The 25,986-nt window shown below is 40.8% G+C and overlaps 1 protein-coding gene across 1 annotated transcript in view; it reads left to right on the forward strand.

Moving 5' to 3' along the window:
- The window catches only part of LOC121399539 (collagen and calcium-binding EGF domain-containing protein 1-like), a 186,493-nt gene extending 164,600 nt beyond the window's left edge, over window positions 1–21,893 (forward strand). Inside the window, exons 5-11 of the mRNA XM_041580604.1 lie at window positions 4,913–5,050; window positions 7,321–7,424; window positions 10,261–10,381; window positions 16,163–16,302; window positions 17,474–17,509; window positions 18,763–18,798; window positions 21,340–21,893. Coding sequence (XP_041436538.1) covers window positions 4,913–5,050; window positions 7,321–7,424; window positions 10,261–10,381; window positions 16,163–16,302; window positions 17,474–17,509; window positions 18,763–18,798; window positions 21,340–21,573 — 809 coding nt within the window. The 3' untranslated portion in view covers window positions 21,574–21,893. The remainder of the gene's footprint in view (window positions 1–4,912; window positions 5,051–7,320; window positions 7,425–10,260; window positions 10,382–16,162; window positions 16,303–17,473; window positions 17,510–18,762; window positions 18,799–21,339) is intronic.
- The last annotated feature ends 4,093 nt before the right edge of the window (window positions 21,894–25,986 follow it).

The following is a 25,986-nucleotide window of genomic DNA, read 5'->3' on the forward strand; positions in this document are numbered from 1 at the left end:
AGGAATCGCCTGGCAGCCCCGTTGGGTCTCGCTGCTTTATAAAGTGCTTCTCGTGTCACAGAATAAATCTTCAGGGCACCGGGAGTTCTGCCTTTCATTGATGTTGGACACCCCTCGCACCAGATGGAGACGTTTAAGGGAATATTTATTAAAGTCATGTTTGGAAAATGATTTACCTTCAGGATTATGATCGGTGGCGGAGAAACACCGGGATTATTTATGTGTGGGAAGAGAGAGGGGAAAGAAGAAACTGGGTTTAATCGTATGGTTTTTTGCGACACAGTTGCTTCTACAGATGGATATAGTCGATTTATTGTGCAGCGCTGCTGAATATGTCAGTGCTTTAAAAATATGTGTTAATAATGAAGAAATTGCAACAATAGTTGTGAGTCCCTCCAAAAACAAGATTATTAAAAAAATGTAACTTTTATATGCAAAATGACTTATTAGAACATAGTAGAAAACGGCCTAACGCGTTTCGTGGCTGTTAGGGCACTTACTCATAGGCTAATGGGCATACCCCTCTACAGCTCTTATATAGGGCTACGACCAATCAAAACAACATACATCACAGCCAATCACCAAGTGAGTAGCCTAATTACCAATTTACCCATTTGGATACCTATTTACATACAGGCTTCTCACATTAAGTTACAAAAGAACCAACATTAAAAACAAAAAGAGAAAGAATTGCAACAACATGTCCCAATGAAATGCACAATACAAGGGTACGAGAGAATTATATATATAAACATAAAATGATATTGGAGAAGTATTGCACAGTATGTGACATTGCAAAAAATGTGGTATTGCAAGAAAAGTTTTTTTTTAAAAATTCCTTGTATATTCAAGGTACTAAGGGAACTTTTACTGTCAACATAAGCATTTTGACTTTTTACACAAAGTGCAAGTGCAAATAGTAATGGGCTGTAAAGTAATAATGAGACAATTGCATAAGGCTAAGAATGATATGATGCTGGTTAAAGGGTTAATGTCAACCAAAAAAAAGAATTGCCTAATAAAAGAAATGTAATTCTGAACAACTTGCAATATACAATCATTACACATTTTCTATGTTTTTTTTAAGTTATTTGTAAATGTATTGCTGTTGAAAACAGTGTCTGTCCCTTTCTAATCTCTGCACTGGTGGTTCAGACTGCTGATACAATGTAGAACAAGGCAGCTGATTAACAGACCCGTCTTTACTGGGGAACTGAGAGTTCTGCAACATTGTTTAAAAAGTAACAACCAGGAGTTCAGCAAATGTTGCTTTCAATAGCAATTGTTTTATAATTTTTAACAAATGTATATTGCAACGTTGCTTAGAGTTATGTTTTCTTTTATTAGGCACATTTTTTTCTGGGGTTAACTTGTCCTTTAAGGGCAGTCTCCCTTACTTGGCAGCATTGCTGCAGGAAATGTAATGTTAGCATAGCGTAGGTGGTCAGACTCTGAACCCACGACAATGTTACTTCCTTTGTCTGATGTAATGCAAGAGTTTATTTGATACAGGTAAGAGATCCGTTGTCTGGAAACCAGTTATCCAGAAAGCTCCAAATTACGGAAAGGCCATCTCCAATAGACTCAATGTTATCAAAATAATTCAAATTTTTACAAATGATTTCCTTTTTCTCTGTAATAATAAAACAGTCGCTTGTACTTGATCCCAACTAAGATATAATTAATCCTTATTGGAAGCAAAACCAGCCGGTTGGGTTTATTTCATGTTTATATGATTTTCTAGTAGACGTAAGGTATGAAGATCCAAATTACAGAAAGATCCCTTATCCGGAAAACCCCAGGTCCCGAGCATTCTGGATAACAGGTCCCTTGACACCATGGGCAGGGTTTCCAAGATGATTTGAGGGGACCCATTTGCACAACTGGCCACACTGCTGATAATTCAGGTACCCTCTGCCCAACCCTTATACTTTACTATCCTTGATATCCCAAAGCTACAGCCCACTGCTCTTCTTCTTTACTTTGCCTTTAAAGGAGAACTAAACCCTTATTGGACGTATTGCACGAGGCTAAAGTTTGAGCTTGTCAATAGCAGCAATGATCCAGGACTTCAAACTTGTCACAGGGGGTCACCATCTTGGAAAGTGTCTGTGACACTCACATGCTCAGTGGGCTCTGATTGGCTGTTGAGAAGCTAAGCTTAGGGCTCGTCACTAATTATCCAGCAGAAAATGAGCTTCCCTGGCTGTAATATAAGCTGATGCTACAGGTTTGCTGATTATTAAATTCTGATGCTAATTGCACTGGTTTCTGTGCTGCCATGTAGTAATTATCTGTATTAATTACTAATCAGCCTTATATTGTGACATTTCTATTCTATGTGTACTGTATATTGTGAGTGGGTCCCTAAGCTCAGTAAGTGACAGCAGCACAGAGCATGTGCAGTGAATCAGCAGAAAAGAAGATGTGGAGCTACTGGGGCATCTTTGGAGACACAGATCTTTACTGCTAAAGGGCTGTGGTTGCCTTGGGCTGGTACAGAAGCACAAAACATCATGTACAACATTTCTACCTATTTCTTTAGTTAAACTTTACTTTGCCTTTAAACATTGAGCCTTCTCTACTAGAATAGAATCTAATCAGGAATCAGAACTTTTTTCACCCTTGTTTTTTCTCACTTCACCCCAAATGCAGTGCAAGGATTAAAAAGCTCGTCGGGTTTATTATTATGTAGCATTCACGTTGAATTAAAAGCAAAAACAGTGCCATGAATAGCTGCGGGCTCTCAGCGTGACCCTTCCCTGGCTCTGTTTGTATATTTATGTTGGAAAGCCCTGTGCTAAATACAATAATAACTGCCATGATTTGCTTTTCATCTGGTACATCTGCTCTGTGCAATACTATGTAAAACGTACACGATTTCTACACGTTGCCGCCATTGTTAAGTGCAGGAGAAGGGGATCCCTTGCACCCCAGGACTGGCTTAACTTTGTGATAAGTGTTCCCTAGTGCCCCCCAGTGATCCCCCAACATGTGCTGTGTTTGTCTCTGAAGGAAAGTCCTTCGCTGCTAAGAAAGTGAATATGCCGTGAATATAAAAAAAGATCTCTGGATCTGCTCAAAAATAATGTAACTGGATCCATACGGGAGATTAAACTGCACTTCTAGCTTTGAGCAACTTTGGTTAAAACCCAGCACTGTGGTTTCTGAATACATCAGTCGCCAACCACATTGTGGCCTGACACAGACCCCGGTTGTTGCAGGGCAAGGGGGCAAATGAGACCAATGTAAAGACCCTAGGAAGGGCCGGGCACTACAGGCAACCAAACAGGCAACAAGCAAACAAGCTTGTGTCTGAGCATAATCGAGCAAACAGGTGCAGGTACTCTTGCCTAAATAAGGGTAGGAGGCAGGGGAGGCATGTGCCTGCTGCCCCCCCCAAGATTTGCAACTAGGCATGCGCCTCTTCTGCCTACCCCTAGTTCCTACCTCTAGTTCTTCTGACTACCCCCAGTTCCTACCCCTAGTTCTTTTGACTATCCCTAGTTCTTCTGACTACCCCTAGTTCTGTGCCTGCTGCCCCCCACCCCAAGATTTGCAACTAGGCATGTGCCTCTTCTGCCTACCCCTAGTTCGTACTCCTAGCTCTTCTGTCTACCCCTAGTTCTTTTGACTACCCCTAGTTCTTCTGACTACCCCAAGTTCTTCTGACTACCTCTAGTTCTTCTGACTACCCCTAGTTCCTACCCCTAGTTCTTCTGCCTACCCCAAGTTCTTCTGACTACCCCTAGTTCCTACTCCTAGTTCTTCTGCCTACCCCTAGTTCTTCCGACTACCCCTAATTCTTACCCCTAGTTCTTCTAACTACCCCTAGTTCTTCTGCATGCGTCAAGTTCTTCTGACTACTCCTAGTTCCTACCCCTAATTCTTCTGCCTACCCCTAGTTCTTTTGACTACCCCCAGTTCTTCTGACTACCCCTAGTTCCTACCCCAAGTTCTTTTGACTACCCCTAGTTCTTCTGACTACCCCAAGTTATTCTGACTACCCCTAGTTCCTACCCCTAGTTCTTCTGACTATCCCTAGTTCTTACCCTAAATTCTTCTGCCTACCCCTAGTTCTTCTGCCTACCCCTAGTTCTGCCTACTCCAAGTTCTTCTGACTACCCCTAGTTCTTCTGACTACCACTAGTTCCTTCCCCTAGTTCTTCTGCCTACCCCAAGTTCTTCTGACTACCCCTAGTTCTGTGAATCTAGGGAATAGACAGCAGTGCAGGCAATGCAACACCTGGGCATAGGATTGCCATCTTCGCTGGTGGCTAAACATAAACAAAGGGCAGGGCAGATGGCATTGGGGGTGTGGCAGTAATGCTGGGGGAAGGTACGATGACACAGAAGCGGTCACAATGATACTGGTGGGTTTACGACACTGGGTGCATCACTTATAGGCAAGTGGCTTGATTTCTGTCCAGTTATTTCAATGTTTTAAACTGGACATAAACTTTTGAACTGGATAGCCCTTTGAAAAACTGGAATGTCCTCTCCTATACCACACGAGTGGCAACCCCATCTCTATCTATATTGTGAGAAATAAGTCCTAGCTTTTAATTAAATATATGGGATCTTCTATACAGAAATCAGTTATCCTGAAAGCTCTGAAATACAGCAATGCTAATTTAAAAAAAGCAATTGCTAATTTTTGACTGCTTTCCTTTTCTTTCTGTAATATTAATGTACTTGACGATGATAACTAAGCCAGTTGATACAAAAAATCACAGCGAGTATCACAATATTTCGATGTTGTTGAATTATTGGCCAGGCTATTGTTCGCGTTTCACTAGACTGAAAACCGAACAGATAGTTGAGACCCGAACAGGCCTTAGAAAAACCAAACTGTTGGGGTCAAACCCTACCTGATATATATAAATTCATGATATATTCTTTCCGATTCCAGATATTGATGAATGCGCCTTCAAGAACGAGACCGTTTGCTCTCATATCTGCATCAATACTCCGGGGAGTTACAGGTGTGAGTGTCCCGAAGGCTACTCTCTGGAGGATGATGGGAAAACCTGTACAAAGGGATCACAAGGTACTCTCTCTATAGACTCTCACATTTATGCCCCATAGGGTAATATACACACTCCTTGCATATAGTGCCATGGCTAGAATTGAATTCAGGATCCCATGATGTAAGGCAGAAGTGCTACCCAATGAGGAACACTAGGATGGCAGCCCAAAGAGAGAGGATAAACAAAAAATGGCACAATCAGTGACATGGAATGGGGTTAAATCAAGCAGCGGATTTAACTAGGATACATGTCTACACACTATTAAATTCATTTCAAGATAAACTGCCCCTTTAACAGCTGTTGAAATGCTCCATATTGCTCAACACATGCATTGGCTTAAGGTGGCCATAGATGTAAAGATTTTTAAAAAATCTTTTTGTTAACGAAAGACCAAGCTTTAAATTTGTCCATCAACTAAAAAGACCATTTCAAGTGATATTATCTAGTTGAAGGCAGGAAAACTGTGTGGCGCTGCCTGCTTGGCCCTTTAAACAACTGGACAATGGATACATCTCGCTGTGAACAATGAAAGTCTTCTAACTTGCCCCATCGATTTTCTGACCAATGTCGCAAAAAAATTATTAGATGCATGATTGTTCGGTGCCCACCAACCTCACTATAATGTGTCGGATTTGTCGGACTGCACTAAAATTGGTCGTTAAAGGGATTCTGATTGTTATGGTGTGGTTTTTACAAATTCACTATACAGGTATGGGACCTGTTATCCAGAATGCTCGGGACCTGGGGTTTTCTGGATAACGGATCTTTCCATAATTTGGGTCTTCATGCCTTAAGTCCACTAGAAATTCATTGAAACATTAAATAAACCTAATAGGCAGTTTTTTTCCTTCGATAAGGATTAATTATATCTTAGTTTGGATCAAGTACAAGCGACTGTTTTATTATTACACAGAAAAAGGAAATCATTTTTAAAAATTTTGATTATTTGGATTCAATTGGGTCTATGGGAGGCAGCTATTCCATAATTCGGAGCTTTCTGGATATCGGGTTTCCGGAAAAGGGATCCTATACCTGTACAATATAAAATTTCATTCCTGACCCAGCAAGTGGGCCTTGGCAGGTAAAACACCTGCCAAGGCCGGGGCCAGTATTACAAATTTACCGCTGATGTAGCTGCCGGTAAATTTGTAATACCGTTCAAAAAGACCCCTTGGCCTGCCCCCAATCCCCTGTAAACGTAGCTTTTGTCCTCTGTCTTCAGCTCTCCGCGTTGTGGCCCAGCCCCCTTTACTTCATGTCCCCGCCCCTTTTGATGTCACACCCCACCCCTTTTGTTCCCGCCCCCCACCAGAATAATATAGGAAAAAATATAGGAAAAGGTGGCAACCCTAATCTCAGGTCATTTTGCCTGGTCATGTGCTTTCAGAAAGTCAGCACTTTATTTCAGAACTGCTTTCTACCAGGCAGCTGTTATCTTGTGTTAGGGAGCTGCTATCTGGTTTCCTTCCCATTGTTCTGTTGTTTGGCTGCTTGGGGGAAGGGGTGATTTCACTCCAACTTGCAGTACCTCAGTAAAGAGTGACTGAAGTTTATTAGAGCACAAGTCACATGACTGGGGCAGCTAGGAAACTGACAAAATGTCTAGCCCCATGTCAGATTTCAAAATTAAATATTAAAAAATCTGTTTGCTCTTTTGAGAAATAGATTTCAGTGCAGAATTCTACTGGAGCAGCACTATTAACTGATACGTTTTGAAAAAAAAAACACGTTTTCCCATGAAAATATCCCTTTAAGGAAAGAAAAATCTTACCGTGTATGGTGAGCTTTAGGCAGGAATACTCTGTGTACATGGTGTGAGTTTCCCTTTATAATGAATGAGCTCAGTAACAAGTAGCCTTACATTGGTCTCACTGCTGAATGAACTCAATCACATGGCAGTCTGTGTCCAACAACTGCACTTTGTGTCAACGACCCACAAAAACTCCATGTAGGTAGGGCCCTGGTGGGAAACTTTGTGCCCCTCTCCCATTTTTATATCCCCACTGTAGAAATGTGTACAATGAATTTCACTTCTTGTGGTTGTTTTCCTTTCTTCTGCATCACTATAAAAGCACTTATGCAAAGGGAAAGCCCAGCACCCCAGTTATTGTGCACCAATACCCGATGAATTCATCTCCTAACAATTCCTCATTCTGACTCCCAATAGGGTTGCCTCCTGGTCAGTATTTTACCGGCCTGACCGGTAAAAATGATGGCTGATCCCAATGTTATTAATAGGGAAAAAAGATAAATATATAGCAACGCTAACTCCCGATGATTTGCTTTTAAGGAGATTTTGAGAAATCCAACAATGTGATGAAGGCTGGGGTCTGCTCTGAGACGTGCAAGGATTTCCACCAAATAAAACAGACCGTTTTACAGCTCAAGCAAAAGGTACCTGATTTTTTCCATACATGCCTTAAATTTGCTAATCCCCCCTGGATTGGAGGAACATATGAAACACTTCAACCACCTAGCTGAAATGACTTTTTGTTGCATTAACCTTAAGATTTGCATTTCCTAAACATATGCTTGGGTCGCCCTATTATAGAAATAATACAGTTTTATTGTATTCCATAAGGACACTGTTCACTTCCCCATAGGATGTTATATTAATCTTCCTGTGTGTCTCTCCGTGTAGATAGATAGAGTCACTGGATACACAGCTGTTAACGGATACGCTCTATAGAATACAATGGGATTCTACAGAGCGTATCTTTTATCTACTGTGTATCCTGTGCTTGAACGGCTGCCCCCATAGCTACACAGCAGCTTGTTTATATAAACTATAGTAGTACTTATCTGTTATCTACTGTGTATTCTGTGCATCTGTTATCTACTGTGTATCCTGTGCTGGGATGGCTGCCCCCATGGCTTCACAGCAGCTTGTTTATATAAACTATAGTAGTACTTATCTGTTATCTACTGTGTATCCTGTGCTTGAATGGCTGCCCCCATGGCTACACAGCAGCTTGTTTATATAAACTATTGTAGTACTTATCTGTTATCTACTGTGTATCCTGTGCTTGAATGGCTGCCCCCATGGCTTCACAGCAGCTTGTTTATATAAACTATTGTAGTACTTATCTGTTATCTACTGTGTATCCTGTGCTTGAATGGCTGCCCCCATGGCTACACAACAGCTTGTTTATATAAACTATAGTAGTACTTATCTGTTATCTACTGTGTATCCTGTGCTTGAATGGCTGCCCCCATGGCTACACAGCAGCTTGTTTATATAAACTATAGTAGTACTTATTTGTTATCTACTGTGTATCCTGTGCTTGAATGGCTGCCCCCATGGCTACACAGCAACTTGTTTATATAAACTATAGTAGTACTCATTTTTTTATCCACTGTGTATCCTGTGCTTGAATGGCTGCCCCTGTGGCTACACCGCAGCTTGTTTATATAAACTATAGTAGTACTTATCTGTTATCTACTGTGTATCCTGTGCTTGAATGGCTGCCCCCATGGCTACACAGCAACTTGTTTATATAAACTATAGTAGTACGTATCTGTTATCTACTGTGTATCCTGTGCTTGAATGGCTGCCCCCATGGCTACACAGCAACTTGTTTATATAAACTATAGTAGTACTCATTTTTTATCTACTGTGTATCCTGTGCTTGAATGGCTGCCCCTGTGGCTACACAGCAGCTTGTTTATATAAACTATAGTAGTACTTATCTGTTATCTACTGTGTATCCTGTGCTTGAATGGCTGCCCCCATGGCTACACAGCAACTTGTTTATATAAACTATAGTAGTACTCATTTTTTATCTACTGTGTATCCTGTGATTGAATGGCTGCCCCCATGGCTACACAGCAGCTTGTTTATATAAACTATAGTAAAGTTTCTATAGCAAACACACCAGTTTTACCAGTGCAGGGCAACACTACATTATATCCTCATTTCTTTAAAACACTTTCAATTTTTTGGTGTTAATGTTTCTTTAAGTGAGTCATTGACTTTAATGGCAACTGCCTGGTTCTGTGCACACATGGCAGAATCAATCCTTGAGCTTTTTAGGCCAGAATCTGCCTGTTATGACCAGTGACATTAATGTTAGTGAGTGCTAGCACACATGGTTAGGAGTGGTAAGGGGCATTGTGTATCAGAAGTCTAAGGCAAGTCACCTTGTAGTTGAGCCAGTCCCGTCTCAAAGACTTATTGCTTCAGGCCCCTCTAGCAATTAATATGGCCTTGGAAATCATAAACCGAAAACTCTGATCTGCCATTATGTTTTACATCTGTACGACACCCTTGTGATTAAAAGCATTTAGTGTATAGCATAAATCATACTGAGGGACTGCTGTCAAAAAAAATCTCAATATTAATGTCCCAAAGCCCAGACAGCACATAAAGGGAATGCGCCGCGGGCCGGCCATTAATAACGAACTGTAGCCTAAGCCGACATGAGAACCGCACAGGAAAGCAACATGTTCTTTGGATTCACTTGCACAACCCCAAAGCCATTTATTCTCAATTTGCAATTCGGTAATCAAGAAGAGACAACATTTTCTTTGCTACATCTGGCAGCCAATCAAAGGGCTAATTAGGTACATCCAAAATAATTCCCTGAGAACAGTTCCATTGGGGCCGGCACAGCTTTCTGCTTGTACGCTTGTGTGTATATATATATATATATATACAGTATATAGCCAAGTCCCTTTACCTACTGTACAAATTCTGACACGGCATCTGATACTTTACTTACTTCTAATGTGTCCATGTAAGTAGAAGATTTCAAAGTATAGAAAATTTATAAAACAAGCTTTTTGTAGATCAAATTGCTTGCCATTATGTATAATTAACAGGCGACTGTATTAATGACAATTGTGTGTACATGTACCATGTAGAGTGTTAAGTTCCTGCTACATAGGACATGGGGCTATTTACTACCTGCAGGCAGGCCCGGACTGGCAATCTGTGGGTTCTGGCAAATGCCAGAGGGGCTGCTATAAGGTCCCATAGAAAGTCAGTATTTAGTGGGCTGGTGGGGACTGTTTGGGCCTCTATGTGGGCTGATTGGGCCTCTATGTACCTGAAATGCCAGGGCCTATTTTAATTCTCAGTCCGGACCTGCCTGCAGGCCAGGGTGCAAATCCTCCATGTTTTTTGCACTTTGTGCCCTGCAGCAGGTCTCTGTGCTCCATTTGTTTATAACTTTCTGTTTCTGGAGCCTGTAACTCCCTGTACACTAACAGCCATGTCTCCTTATTTTAGCTTGCGTTTCTCCCAAACAGCGTATTGGAATCCAGCAAACATATAAATGCTGAGAAGGTGTTGGCCTCTACCACATACGTGCAGGGTCCTCCTGGCTTACCTGGTGCACAGGGACCCCCAGGTAACAACAAACTTCCAAACTGAGTTTCACATGTTAAATATGTTTCATTGTGTAATTGCCCCATATATCAAACTTGAACATATCACAGCCGTGCCGTCTTCAAGAGTTTTGTTTTGGACAAATCTGTATTCCTTGCTCCTGTCACAATTCATCATTCCCCCACCTCCATCACTGAACTATTCCATGAAATCAGGGTGACCTAGCAGCTTGTCCTCTCTGCAACTCTACTTCCATTAAACTGTGATTGTGGTTTGGATGCATGATCATAATATCATCCAAAGCCATGATTGGGGTTCTTATGAGGGATCTCCAGGGAGCTTCTCTTCGGCAGGTGCATTTTACCATGGTTGTGAGGGGTGGAAAAGTATTGTCCTGATGTGACATCAGGCTGAATCATAGAAGTAGACATTCTTTACTGCAGAAAATAGCTGGACACAAGGGTTTATAGATGACAATCATCTAGAATGGCATAATGGATATTTAATTCTACCATTTAGGTCTTTTTCCTTTCAGCTAAAATTTTTATTTTATTTTTTAAATCAATTGTTTGCTTTATATCTAACAGCAAGAAGAGTAAATAGTAGGGAGGACAAGAGATGAAGTATTGGGATAGGAAGGGAAGAGCTTTGTGAAAAAGGATGAGAAGCAGAAAATACAAAGGTGAAAGATAAGAGGAAAAAGATGAGAGAAATGCTGGTTGATTGTCCCACAATCAGAGGAGAGTATGAGCTCTTTTTGAAGAATTAGCATGTAACAAAGGTAAATGGAACACAGAGAAGACGACAGAGAGGAGGACGGGGAGAGAAAAGGTGGTGGAGACTCGGACAGGAGGTAAATGTTGAAGGTAAGAAATAGAAGGGCAGTGAAAAAGTGAAGAAATGAATGAAAAGCAGAGATGAGAAGACATTTATGGCACCAAAATAAGGCACAGATTGAAGAGATTCTAAAGTAGCAGAATAGAGAAGAATGAAGATGAAGAAGAGGAAGGAAACGGGGGAGAAAAGCTGATGGAGACTAAGGAGGTGTCGAAGGGAAGAAATAGAAGGGCAGTGAAAAAATGGATGAGAAGCAGAAGTGAGAAGAACTTGTTGGCACCAAAGAGAAGGTAAAGATTGACTCAAAAGTAGCAGAATAGAGAAGAATGAAGAATAAGAAGAGGAAGGAAACAGGAGGGGGAGATAAAAGCTGACAGAGACAGACGTTAATGGTTGCAGGGAAAAGGGAGTGAAAAGGAAAATAAGGGCAGTTAAGATGAATGAATGAGACAAGAAGAAATTGTTGAAGTGAAAAAGGAGGTAAAGGTGTAAGAGAAACAAGGAGAAGCAGGGAAATTTAGGAAAGTGAAGGGTAAGAATAAGAATAAGAAAGGAACAGAAATTCAGGCTTACACAGAATATGGAGCCATGGAAAGGAGGATGGGAGTGGAAAATAAAAAAGCAAACGGCCCAAGTCTAATGGGGGGAAAGAGCTCTAATACTCAACATCTGCATTCAAGAATCCTAAGAATCTTCACACCTGTAAATTCTCACACTTGTAAAGATTTAACGGATCAGTCTGGAACAACGTCAATCCAAACACAATTATCATGAGTATAAATCTATCCTGTATGATCCCCCCGACACATGGAAAAATAGGCAAATCTGGGAGTGAATGACAAGCCAAAACATGGTTCCTGTCATGATACTCCTTGGTAATTTATAATATCCTTATATTTTACAATAGGGGGTACTTTATTGACTATATACACAGATATGTTGTGAATTCACCAGCCAGTATTCACTGATAATATCATGGATGTGTCAAAGGAGACTTGCAGCTCTTTCCAAGCAGGCAGGGCCAAAAGATTTCATTTACTGATGCCTGAAGCATCTTTTGACATGTCTCTGCTCTGTTCTGTGGCTCCTGTCACACTGAGTGTTCAGAACAGCAGGAGGCTCTCCTGTTATACATTAATTATATAAGCAAGTAAAAACTGCTTATGCTATGACAAGTAAAAGAAACATATATGATTACTGTCAATTGCACATTACATTCTTCTTATGGGTATCTGTCCCCTTTAAAATATATCTTTTGTCCCAGGCACTGTGTTATTGCCATAAATATGCCATTATATAAAATAAAATCCCATTTTTACTTTCTTTAATGAAAAAGAAACCTATCTCCAATATACTTTCATTAAAAAATGTGTGCTGTTTTTATAAGAAACCTGACTGTATGCAGTGAAATTCTCCCTTTATTTACTGCTGTGGATAGGAATTGTCAGACGGTCCCTAACTGCTGAGCAGGGAAACAATCATATTTATGAACAGCAGGGGGAGCCCCCGCCTTACTTCCCAGCCATGCAGAACTCAAGCAGCTTTGTTTGTTTCCCTGTAGAGCAGTCAGCGACTGTGTAGATACTTGTATTGGATTTTATTTTTGCCTTTACATCCCCTTTACTGTTTCCAACTCCAGCTGCAGGGACAAAGATCATGGAGCCAGATTTAAACAGATAAACTGGGATTCTATTTGGAGGATTATTTTGCGGCAGCCACTGGTTCTGCAGAGTTGGAGAAAGTTTGTATTAAACAATACAAAAACTATAAAATCCACATTAGATTACATGACAACACAGGACCCAGTGCAGTCTGTATATTCTGATTATTAATCAGTCTTGCTGTATCGGCTTATAGCACATATTATTTGACTTGTGCTGTTTTGATAATTTATGACGATCCCTAAGCCTTTAAAGGGGTTTAAACCCTTTAAAGGGGTTGTTCATCTTTACATGAACTTTTAGTAGGATGTAAAGACTCAAACAACTTGAAATTGATTTTGTGGCTTTTAGTCTTTTATTCAGCAGCTCTCCAGTTTACAATATCAGCAATCTGGTTGCAAGGGCCCAGATTATCCTAGCAACCTTCCATTTATTTGAAAGGGAGACTTAAATATGAATAGGAGAGGGTCTGAATAGAAATATAAGCAATAAAAAGTAATATAGCTAACAATAAATGTTTAGTCTTAAAGAGCATTTATTTTTAGTTGGAGTCATCGACCCACATTTGAAAGTTGGAAAGATTCACAAGCAGAAAGGAAATAATTCAAAACAATAAAAAATAAAGAAATTATTACAATTGAAAATGTGTTTAGAATTGGCCTTTCTATAACATACTAAAAAGTTAAAGGTGAACCATCCCTTTAACTCTGCACACCAGGAGATTTATACATAGAGATGAACACTAGTGTTTTTATTACAGGTAGATAATTATCCTTTCTTCACTCGCATGCGACCACTTCTGGCCATAAAAGGGATTAAATGCAGATTGTGGATTTCATATATAACATAATTATTGGGGACGGCAAGCCTGAAATATGAATAAACACTGCCCTTTTCCCTCTAAGGGCTTATTACCAATTTTCCATCCTCGTTCTTCTGAGAAATAAAAGGCAGAGGATTACATTCCACAAATGATCTGGAAACAGTTGAAACAATGCCATGTTTAGTAAATACAGTTTATCATTAGGATTCCACTTTCAACTGTTCTTTCTGCGGTGTATGTCTGCTCCCCATTCCCCGGCACGGCCCAGCAGTTCCTAATCTACCTGATGCTGGGGGGGGGCAGCCTCATAAATCTTAGCAGTCAACGATAATGTTCTGCTTTATTGTGCACACCACCCAGGCAATGTCACACATGGCTTATAATAGTTATGTGGGTGGGTTTCTATACATAGTAAGTTAGGTTGATAAAAGACACATGTCCATCAAGTTCTACATTTTAAGTCAATATATAACCTGCATAACTGCCAGTTGATCCAGAGGAAGGCAAAAAAAAAACATCTGAAGCCTCTCCAATTTGCCTCAGAGGGGGAAAAAATTCCTTCCTGACTCCAAAATGGCAATGGGACCAGTCCCTGGATCAACTTGTACTATGAGCTATCTCCCATATCCCTGTATTCCCTCACTTGCTAAACACCATCCAACCCCTTCTTATACCTATCTAATGTATCAGCCTGTACCACTGATTCAGGGAGACAATTCCACATCTTCACAGCTCTCACTGTAACAAACCCCTTCCCAATATTCAGGTGGAACCTCTTTTCTTCTAATCGGAATGGGTGACCTTGTGTCAGCTGGAAAGACCTACTGGTAAATAAAGCATTAGAGAGATTATTATATGATCCCCTTATATATTTATATATTTATACATGGTTATCATATCTCCCCTTAAGCGCCTCTTCTCCAGAGTGAACATCCCCAATTTGGCCAGTCTTTCCTCATAGCTAAGATTTTCCCTTTACCAGCTTAGTTGCCCTTCTCTGTACCCTCTCTAATACAATAATGTCCTGTTTGAGTGATGGAGACCAAAACTGTACGGCATATTCTAGATGGGGCCTTACCAGTGCTCTATACAGTAGAAGAATGACCCCCTCCTCCCGTGACTCTATGCCCCATTTAAAACAACTCAAGACCTTTTTTGCCCTTGATGCTGCTGACTGGCATTGCTTGTTACAGACAAGTTTATCATCTACAAGGACTCCAAGGTTCTTTTCCATAATGGATTTGCCTAGTGCAGTCCCATTAAGGGTATAAGTGGATATTTTACATCCCAGGTGCATGACTTTACATTTATCAAAATTGAGTCTCATTTGCCACTTAGCTGCCCAGATTGCCAGTTTGTCAAGATCCTGTTGCAAGTGCCACATCCTGGATGGAATTAATTGGGCTGGATAGTTTTGTGTCATCTGCAAACACTGATACATAGTAACATACTGATACATCGTAATATAGTAATAGTGATGCTTTCAACGGTAGCACTCAGCCCATTGGCTTCCAGCTTGCTAAGCCTTCTAAGAAACATTCAGAGTCAAACTGAATTTTTTGCCAGGAAATGTCTTATCTGCCTTTTTATAGACATTGAGTGCATGCTTGAATTTATATGATTCTATGGTCTACTTTGCAAAGTGTCACAAAGACTTCTGCAGTTGCTCAGGCCATGGCCATTGGCAAATCAAAGCTGAGCACAATAATTCATTGCCTAATCAGTAGTGAAAGGGCCCCAGGCTGTCCAACAGCTGTACCTGCTAGTGTCCATGTGACTGCTGCTCTATGTCAGTGATTTCCAAACTGTGGGGTCGGCCCCCTGAGAATGCCTTGAGCAGTGGGAGCAAAGCCTAGAGGCTTGTGGCCTTTCATTTTAAAAATTAGAAGAAAAATAAAATAATGAATGTAAATACAGAAGTCCTCAGAAGAACTGCTTTCATGGCTTTCATCTGGGAGGGAACTGGAGCCCCCAGAGGAAGACTGGAGAAGTAACCAATGTGCATTGTGTTTGCATGTTAAATACTTAATTACATGTTAGAGGCAATAAACAGCATTCTAGTCCCTGCAGTTACAGCTTTTTTTCTTTAGCTGAATTTTATCTGGAGCTCATTGAGAATCCTCCCGATAGACTTCCTCCCTGACAGAGCTCATCTATTCTGAACTAGAGGCAATATATCAAAACCAAGAGTAATATTACTGATCTGCAGAGTAACACATAAACTATTTGTATGTTGTAAAAACACAAAAATGCTCGGTATGTCTATTATGATGACGGCTTGTTGTAAATGAATCCATGGTGCATGGGGCAGAATTAATTGCCAGTCTCTTGTTTTCACTGGGAACCCTACATCCCTTCCTATAAGCATCCTTATAATGTGTACTTGTATAAAGGGTCTAGGGAATGGCACATGCTTTTCATTTTCCCACTTTGTTTAGATGAAAATTGAGGATTCTTTTGTGTTTTCTCTTTGTGCTTAAAGGATTACCTGGTCCAAAAGGAAGTGAGGGTCAGCCTGGAATACCGGGACCTCCTGGCCCACCGGGTCCAAGAGGATTTATGGGTCCGGTCGGACCATCTCCTGAAATCTCTCAGCTCAAACAAGGCCGGAGAGGCCCCGTTGTAAGTAATGAAATCTTAGTCAGCTGGTCAGTTCTCCTTTAGGGTAATGGCCAATGGGGAGATTTTTTCTTCTATGATAAATTTGCTCCTATGGCAAAACTTATGGCCACCTTGCCTTGCGAGGAAACTTTGGGCGACTTTGCATCGTGTAGCTTCTACCACCAGTGATTTCAATTATTACTGATGGAGAACCAATGTAGAGCAGCATTTACTGGAGATTTGTCACCTGCAGTCAGGGCAGCCATCAGGGGGGGACAGGGGGGAGAGTTGTAAGGGGGGCCCAGCCACGCCACACTTACTTGATTAGCCGGGCCCCCCATCTTTCTGAGAGCTGCTGACTTCGGGAAGGCATGGACATTTAAGGGGCCCTGGCCATCAATTTTCTCATAATGTGGGGGGGGCAGGCCACCAATTTTGGCCACCAATTTTTTTTTCTCATGTGGGGTCCTAGCCACCAATATTTTTTAATGGGGGGGCCCTGTGCACAAATGTTTTTTTATGGGGGGGCCCTGACCACCAATATCTTTTTATTTTTTATTAACATGTGGGAACCCTTGCCACCAATATTTTTTTTGTTTTTTTACTGTGTGGTGGGGGGCAGACCTGTGGGGTGGGGAGGGTTGACCTGTAGGTGGGGCTTGCGGTGGGTACAGCCCAGGGGGCCCAGGAAATTTTGTCGTATAGAGCCCTGCGATTTCTGATGGCGGTCCTGCCTGCAGTAGCGGCCATGGCCCTTAGGAGGGGCCAGGCACCTTCATGGTGGCTTTAGATCAGGGGTCCCCAACCTTTTTTACTCGTGAGCCACATTCAAGTGTAAAATAATGTTGGAGAGCAACACAAGCATGAAAAAAGTCCCTGGGACTTCCAGATAAGAGCTGTGATTGGCTATTGGTAGCGCCTATGTGGACCTGCAGCCAATAGAAGGCTCTGTTTGACAGTACATGTGTATTTTATGAAACTAAAACTTACCTTTAAGCCAGGAATAAAAAAATAAACTCCTGCTTGGAGGCCACTGGGAGCAACAGCCAAGGGGTCGGACAGCAGCATGTTGCTCACGAGTCACTGGTTGGGGATCACTGCTTTAGATGGTGAACTGATGTTACCAGCGATCTCATGTTGTTCCTTAATATGTAGTTCAGAATTAATGAAAATGTTTCCTTTTATTCTCCAGGGTCCACCAGGGGCACCAGGAAAGGATGGCACAAAGGTATGGCTACAGCACATTTTATACATGCAGTAGATGATAAGCACTCATCTCATGGGAAAACAGATGAAGTGCAGGAGTTCTCCCCTTAGCGCTCATGCAGAGGACATCTACCTGTGTCCTTGCTAACTTGTGTGTCTGAATAAGAGAAGGGACACCTAAGTGCCTCCCTTGGCGCACCCCAGCATTGTATTCATGGGGGTAACTGCAAGGGTAACTATCAGTGTACCCCTCCCGACCATCTGTTCTCTGCACATGCATTGAAGTTTGTGTGCACCCATGGATATAAGGCAGCTACCCTATTTTGGTTCCTTAAAACTGCTCTGTGAATTTTTTTTGTCGGACCTTTGCCCATTTAATACTTTAGAAAACACAGTGGCATCATCATTTATTGCAAAACAAAGTGGCAGATCAAAGGTTATATTGTTTTAACCTGATTTTTTCCCACTTACGAAACTTTTTCCAAAGAATCTGAAACCCATTGCCGGCATTCAGAATTTCTTCCTGACTTTTCCCCCTGAAATGAATCAAAAACATTTCATGGGCCGAACTTCAAAGTTTGCTCCAAAGTCAGTCAACCAAGGTGAAATGACAATGTCAGTCAAGGGGAAACTCACTGACTTTATTTGACATCTTTTAACGCAGAAAAAATATGCAATTAAATCATTTTTCGAAGGTTATAAAATGTGAATGTGTTTACATATTCTCTGCAAATATGAAGACAAAGAATGTTGTTTCTATATACAGTATTAAGCTACAGTATGTACTCCTAATACTCATACAGGTATGGGATCTGTTATCAGGAAACTCATTATCCAGAAAGCTCCAAATTACAGGACGGCCATCTCCCATGGGCTCCATTTTAATCAAAAAACATTTTATATTAAATTTAAAAAAATGATTTCCTTTTTCTGTGTAATAATAAAACAGTAGCTTGTACTTGATCCCAACTAAGATATAATTAATCCTTATTGGAAGCAGAACCAGCCTATTGGGTTTATTTATTGTTACATTAGAGATGAAAATTATGAATAGACTCCTTATCTGAAAAACCTCAGGTCCAGAGAATTCTGGAAAATAGATTCTATACCTGTATTATGCTAAGGAGGGGGCCCATACACTAATCTGGCTTTATTACGAAGATGTCTGCCACTGCCGCTATGAAACCTGTTGCTAAGGGAGTCGGCTATTCCAATTGTAAGAGTAGAGCAGAATTTCTTTCAAATTAATATTAAGGCTTCTTTTTCTTTTTCCAGGGAGATAGAGGTGCTTCAGGACCAAGAGGACCTCCGGTAAGTTTCCCCTAATTATGAAAATATTCATTTAAATTGAATGACCAGTTATACTTGGTTCAGAAGTCTTCTCAATGCCATTTTTCTGCAGTGCTGCCAAATTTCAGGAGTGGGTTTGGTCACCGCTGTTACCAGACAGAAAACAGTGGCTTTGGGCAAATAGAAGACTTTACTTAGACATATATGACCCTGTAGCTCCCCCACATGGCTCTAGCATTAATGGTTCTAGAAATAATATGATGCACCAACCTTAAGTTAACCAATCACAAGGCACATCACCGAACCATGATACTGAACTTGCATGAGCTTTCCCTTATCACCAGCAAGACAGCATAGGTAGTGGTTCCCTGCTACGGAATGTCAAGAAGAACATTTTGATTCCTGCATTTTCTCAGGGAAAACTGATGGGATCAAAAGACGTGTAACTGGCAGCCTCCTCCCATAATCCCTGTGCTTACTGCAGGGCTTTTCACAATCTACGTCCTGTATTTAATGTATCTGCCAAACATCTCTCTGTATAGATATATAACAAAGCCTTGAACAAAACCAGCATTTGGAAGTTGGCAAGTTCAGTGCTGTTGGCAGGTTCTCTAGTCCGTGGTCTGAGCATTTAGTAGGATATTCATTTACCAAGAGGGAAAAAAAGACAAAGGTAACGGTAAATGTAGCGGAAAGATGGTAGAGGCATCCAAAATACATCCATATAAGCTGTATATTTTGTTTAAGTTCTTACTGATTTCCATAACACCCTAGGGAGGGTCCAACAAATGTGAAGGACTTTGCCAGCATGGTCACACCCATCTTGGAAGATCAAAGTTTGGGAGAAATCCCAGGCTCGGTTTATACAGCTTAACACTTGTTATGGAGTACATATGCGTCAGGATGTTGATGTGATTGTTCTTTATGTTCCACCATATTTCTACAAATGTTCCCCCCATTGTTCTGCTGTTAGTGCCTAAACAGAACCAGGCAACAAGTAAAATAATATTGTATTTTTTTTTCCAAGTGAGCAATCTTTGGAGATCATATATTTTGTTGAGTTGATTGTCTAAATGCAAAGCCTTCTAACCTTAAAGAACTAGGCCTTGCATTGTCAGTGTTACTGCAAATGTAACATCATCTTCTTTATAACTTTATAAAACGTGTTCTTTGGTGCTCAGCTTTGCTCCTCGGTGGTCACCAAGTGTTCTGCTTTCCAGGATCTCCTCAAACAAAAGTAGAATACCCCATTGTTATTGACCCAAACTATGAGGGTGTTAGAATGAGGTTTCAGGGTGATGATTTGTCTATAGAAGCCTCATTAGTCCTGATCTCTGGGTGCTTCCAGATCTTTTTAGACAAGAGTATGAAATATACCCAGGTTTGAGATGGAGCAACAACTGGCATAGCTGTACAGGCTTGGATGTAACCATAACAGGAAGAGCACAGTGTTTCCCACCAGTCTGACCACCAAGTAGTCAAGGAAGTTGTCAGGAGAAAGAAAGAGGCTGCTCTGATGTTCTTCTGCTTAGGAAAGATGTGAGAAAGGTTTCTAATTATATCCCTAAGCAGAAGAACATCAGAGCAGCCTCTTTCTTTCTCCTGACAACTTCCTTGACTACTTGGTGGTCAGACTGGTGGGAAACTGACCAGCAGGTGGCGCTGTTTTAACAAAATTCATTCATATTAACAGTACATGTATCCTTTAATAAAAAAAATAAAATAATAATGAATGTAAATGGAAATCGTTCTTAGAATAGCCCCCTCATCAATTTTACATTCACTTATTTTAAAGGTTTACTTATCCTTTAAGGCTATGCCTTGGTCCCTAGCTTTTATGAACTCAGCAGATACACTCAATTAATGCAATTAATTGCATATTCTCACAAACCCAGAATTTCATCATGGCACACTTTGACCCCCCAGCATTTTATGTATGGCACCAAGTTTTTAATGACGCAGTCTGGTCTCATACATATTACCTCACTCAGCTCCCAACTCTTACCTGCACTTTGATCCTACCACCAATTGCCTTCCCACCTTGCCAGGCCTCCTTTACATTCCACATTCACTGTACAAGCCTTTGCTCTTGCACCGCTTGCCCCGTTTGTTGTTTGTTTAAGATAGCAGCTGCCATATTAGCTTGCTGTGACATCACTTCCTGCCTGAGTCTCTCCCTGCTCACTCATAGCTCTGAGCTCAGATTACAGCAGGGATGGGAGGAGGGAGGGGGAGAGGAGCAAACTGAGCATGCTCAAGCCCTAGCCCTGGAGGTTTAAGCTGAAAACAGGAAGTCTGATACAGAAGCCCATGAGTACACAATAGAAGGAAAGAAATGCTGTGTTTCTTTTGACTCAGAGCAGCATTACTTTGAGTGTTTACTGGTGTATTTACTGTATATAGACCTTTCTGAAAAAGCTTACTTAATTTTAACCTTTCTCTTTTAATAATCTTGATGCTGATCTCTCATACCTTATTGAGAATATCTAGCTGTCCAACTTGAATAGGAGAGGGTCAGTCACTGAAGCTCTAAGGTAGACATCTCTATATCCTCTTTTGCAGGGCTCACCAGGTTCCTTTGACTTTCTTCTCCTGATGATGGCAGACATAAGGAACGACATTGCTGAATTACAGGACAGAGTCTTTGGACAAAGGACACATTCTTCAGCAGAAGAGTTTCCCTTACCTCACGAGTTTACAAACCATCACGATTCTGTGGACTTGGGTTCAGGAGAGGACTACAAACACAGAACTGTATCAAAGAACCTAAGAAAAGACAAAAGCAGCCGCCACTAACTGCCACCACTCCAAATGGAAATAACTTTATATTTTATTTCTCAATGTATAAAAAAAAAAAGATGCACTGAAAATGTAAAGAGTATCTATTTTTGACTTTTGAATTTATTGTTATTAATATTATTATTTTGTATTATTATTGTTGCTTTTTCGTTGTAAAACAGATTCCTCTGAATCCCACTTTGGAATATTCTGGCCAATCTCCCATTGGCCAGAGGCTAAAGACAAACATACAAACTTCAGCGATTCAGTGATTTAGTGGTGCTTAAAGGGATACTGTCATGGGAAAAAAAATTCAAAATGAATCAGTTAATAGTGCTGCTCCAGCAGAATTCTGCACTGAAATCCATTTCTCAAAAGAGCAAAGAGATTTTTTTATATTCAATTTTGAAATCTGACATGGGGCTAGACATTTTGTCAATTTCCCAGCTGCCCCAAGTCATGTGACTTGTGCTCTGATAAACTTCAGTCACTCTTTACTGCTGTACTGCAAGTTGGAGTGATATCACCCCCTCCCTTTCCCCCTCCCCAGCAGCCAAACAAAAGAACAATGGGAAGGTAACCAGACAGCAGCTCCATAACACAAGATAACCGCTGCCTGGTAGATCTAAGAACAACACTCAATAGTAAAAACCCATGTCCCACTGAGACACATTCAGTTACATTGAGAAGGAAAAACAGCAGCCTGCCAGAAAGCATTTCTCTCCTAAAGTGCAGGCACAAGTCACATGACATGGGGCAGCTGGGAAATTGACAAAATGTCTAGCCCCATGTCAGATTTCAAAATTGAATATAAAAAAATCTGTTTGCTCTTTTGAGAAATGGATTTCAGTGCAGAATTCTACTGGAGTAGCAGCACTATTAACTGATGTTGTTTTGATGAAAACATGTTTTCCGATGACAGGATCCCTTTAAAGAAAATGTAAATCCTCCACTGAAAAAAAATTCAGTTTGGCCAACTGGCTACAGTCACCTGAAAGTGAATCTCTTGAGACAAGAAGCATCTTGTCATGTTGCTCTACTCAGAAAATTAAGTTAGTGAGCAGAGAAACATCATCTGATGTTTTTCGTGGCAGTTCTACATCACAAGATATTTATTTTCTCAAGAAATTCAGTTTTAGTTGACTAGCCAGTTAGATGAAATGACCAGCAGGTGTTGCTGTTGTTTTACATTCATTATATTTGCATTTTAAAAACTGCCAATATCTTGGAAACTAGTATTAAAACAGTGATCCATTTTAAATGAATTTGTTTTGAGGGTCCAGTTGCTGTTCAAGTACAAATATCAGCAACTAAGGCTGTCAGAGGATTCCAGGACGTGTATTTTAGCAACAGCTGACCAGCCATAGGTTGGACAAAGCTGCTATATATTAATGATTGGGTTGCACAAAGTCTGATATGCTCTAGGCTGCACAACCACTAACTAAAGGTCTGTCCTCAAGTGCTCAGTGTCTGTGTTTCCAATGCATGTCATTGCTCATGTATATTTACATTAAAGGAGAAGTAAACCCTAAAAATTAATATAGCTAAAAATGCCATATTTTATAATCTGAACTTCTTGCACCAGCCTAAAGTTTCAGCTTGTCAATAGCAGCAATGATCCAGGACTTCAAACTTGTCACAGGGGGAAAGTGTCTGTGACACTCACATGCTCGGTGGGCTCTGAGCAGCTGTTGAGAAGCTAAGCTTAGGGGTCGTCACTAATTATCCAGCAGAAAATGAGCTTCCCCTGTAATATAAGCTGATGCTACAGGTTTGCTGATTATTAAATTCTGATGCTAATTGCACTGGTTTCTGTGCTGCCATGTAGTAATTATGTGTATTAATTACTAATCAGCCTTATATTGTGACATTTCTATTCTATGTGTACTGTATATTGTGAGTGGGTCCCTAAGCTCAGTAAGTGACAGCAGCACAGAGCATGTGCAGTGAATCAGCAGAAAAGAAGATGGGGAGCTACTGGGGCATCTTTGGAGACACAGATCTTTACTGCTAAAGGGCTGTGGTTGCCTTGGGCTGGTACAGAAGCACAAAACATCATGTACAACATTTCTAGCTACTTTTTTAGTTAGGCTTTAGTTCTCCTTTAAGGAGCCTGTATTCTGTATTGGCAGCAGGGTTGTAGGGCATTTATCTTATGGATAGGGGTGAATTTAAAAAAAGCAGCAGTAATTTCCTGAGCAATGTGAACAAAAAAGCATTTTTAACCTTGGGTCCATATATTTCTTCTGTTTTATTCTCCTGTTGTATATGTCTAATAGAGGTATCAAGAGCTGAATGTACAATAATTTTCAGTTTGCTTTGTTTTGCCCTGGCTTTTATAGCGCTGCTACTGACTCAGCTTTCAGTTTCAGCCTGCAAGGAGAAGGGAAGTCAAATAATCACTGGGGGGGGCAAATGTTAGGCAACCCCCTGTTATTGTATTCACTTACCTAAAACCCAAGTTCAGTGCTTCTGTTTGCAGAAAACCAACGTGCACCATGGAAAGATCCTCCTCTTCCGCTTCTTGTTTCTTCAAATTTCCTGGTCATAGAGTGAAAAGGTTGGCTTTTTTGTTAAAGTTCGGCTTTTTTGTTAAAGTTTGGCTTTTTTGTTAAAGTTCAGCTTTTTAGTTAAAATTCGGCTTTTTTGTTAAAGTTCTGCTTTTTTGTTAAAGTTCGGCTTTTTTGTTAAAGTTCTGCTATTTTGTTAAAGTTCTGCTTTTTTGTTAAAGTTCGGCTTTTTTGTTAAAGTTCAGCTTTTTTGTTAAAGTTCGGTTTTTTGTTAAAGTTCAGCTTTTTGCTCTACTGCGCATGCTCAACTGAAGAAAGAAATGAGAAACAGGAAGAGGGTGCTCTGGGGTGCTCACACATAAGTACCCTGGGCCAGGACAGTTTTCTGCTGGTAGGTGCACTGGCCCAGGATACTTCTTTGTGAACACCAGTTGTGACTTTTCTTCTCCTTTAAATAGGACATATCCAGGGTCGGACTGCGCTTTTCTATGTGCCGCAACCTGCTGATCTTCGACGCAACCGGCAAAAACAGACTTCTCATAGCGGCAGCCGGAGAGGGCCCCAATACTTCAGACCTGGTGGTCCCTGGGCCCCCCCCCCAGTCTGACCTTGGATATATTCTTCCTTTTTCTCCCATAGCTGTCCCATAGTATTACAACTTTGTTACAGTATCCAACTAAGAGGCATGGACTGATGGCTGGGGGACTGGCCAGCTAGAATACAGATGGACAATGGACAACCTGAGACGTAGCTTCAACAAGATAGGACAATCAAAGTTAAAATCACTGGGGGTGGCACCAATAGGTTATACTTTTCCGCTGAGCAAAATTGCTAACATTCCTAACTTGGGATGATGCATCTCTTCTATATGAAATGAAGCCAGAATGGGAACTTAGCAGGAGGGGTAAATTGGCTTCATTTTTGTTCTACTTCCTGGTGCTCCTTCGAGCTTGGGATGGATCCATGTGCAGGACAGTTATTTTAGAAGTTGAAATGTTCCTCACCTGTGCCCATCCCAGCCCTATACAAGGAACATCTGGGAGTAGAACAGAAATCATTCCACCATGCTTCCCATGCAAAGGTACCCCAAAGTTAGTGATACAGGTACTGGACCTGTTATCCAGAATGCAAAGGATCTAGGGCTTTCCAGATAAGCGATCTTCCTGTGATTTGGATCTCCGTATCATGTCTAGTAAAAAATCAATTAAAAAATAAATAAACCCAATAGCATTGTTTTGCCTCCAATATGGATATGGGGTGGTCCACCTTTAAGCAAACTTTTAGTATGTAATAGAATTGCCAATTCTAAGCAACTTTTCCGTTAGTTGTCATTATTTATTTTTTATAGTTTTATAATTATTTGCCTTTTTTCTTCTGACTCTTTCCAGCTTTCAAATGGGCGTTGCTGACCCCATCTAAAAAGCAACTGCTCTGTAAGGCCACAGTTATTGCTATTGTTATTGCTAATTTGTATTTCTCATCTTTTTTAGTAAGGTCCTCTCCTATTCATATTTCAGTCTCTTTTTTCAAATGAATGCATGGCTGCGAGGGTATGTTGGACCCTAGCTACCAGATTGTTTATAAGGAATATATATATATATATTGGGAGAAGCATTTTGTAGACTTCATTGAAACACCATCAAGTAATCCATAGCAGAGGGTGTAGTTTCACTGAAGCTCATGAGGAATGGCTCAGCTGAGGCAAGCAGTATGGCAGTTCCCATTCATAAGCAATTCAAAAAATGCAGAAAAAGGAGAAGGTCATAGAGAACAATTGATTAGAACCTCCTGCCGTATAACTACATCCAGACATGATTGATAGGCCTGGAATTGGCAGAGATTGCTGGGGTGTCAGTAGTGATTTAGCAATTTTGGGGTGAGTTTTTGTAGAAAAAAGCATAGCCTATTTAGACAAGCATTT

The sequence above is a fragment of the Xenopus laevis genome, chromosome 1S, assembly GCF_017654675.1.
Source record: "Xenopus laevis strain J_2021 chromosome 1S, Xenopus_laevis_v10.1, whole genome shotgun sequence".
Taxonomy (NCBI): domain Eukaryota; kingdom Metazoa; phylum Chordata; class Amphibia; order Anura; family Pipidae; genus Xenopus; species Xenopus laevis.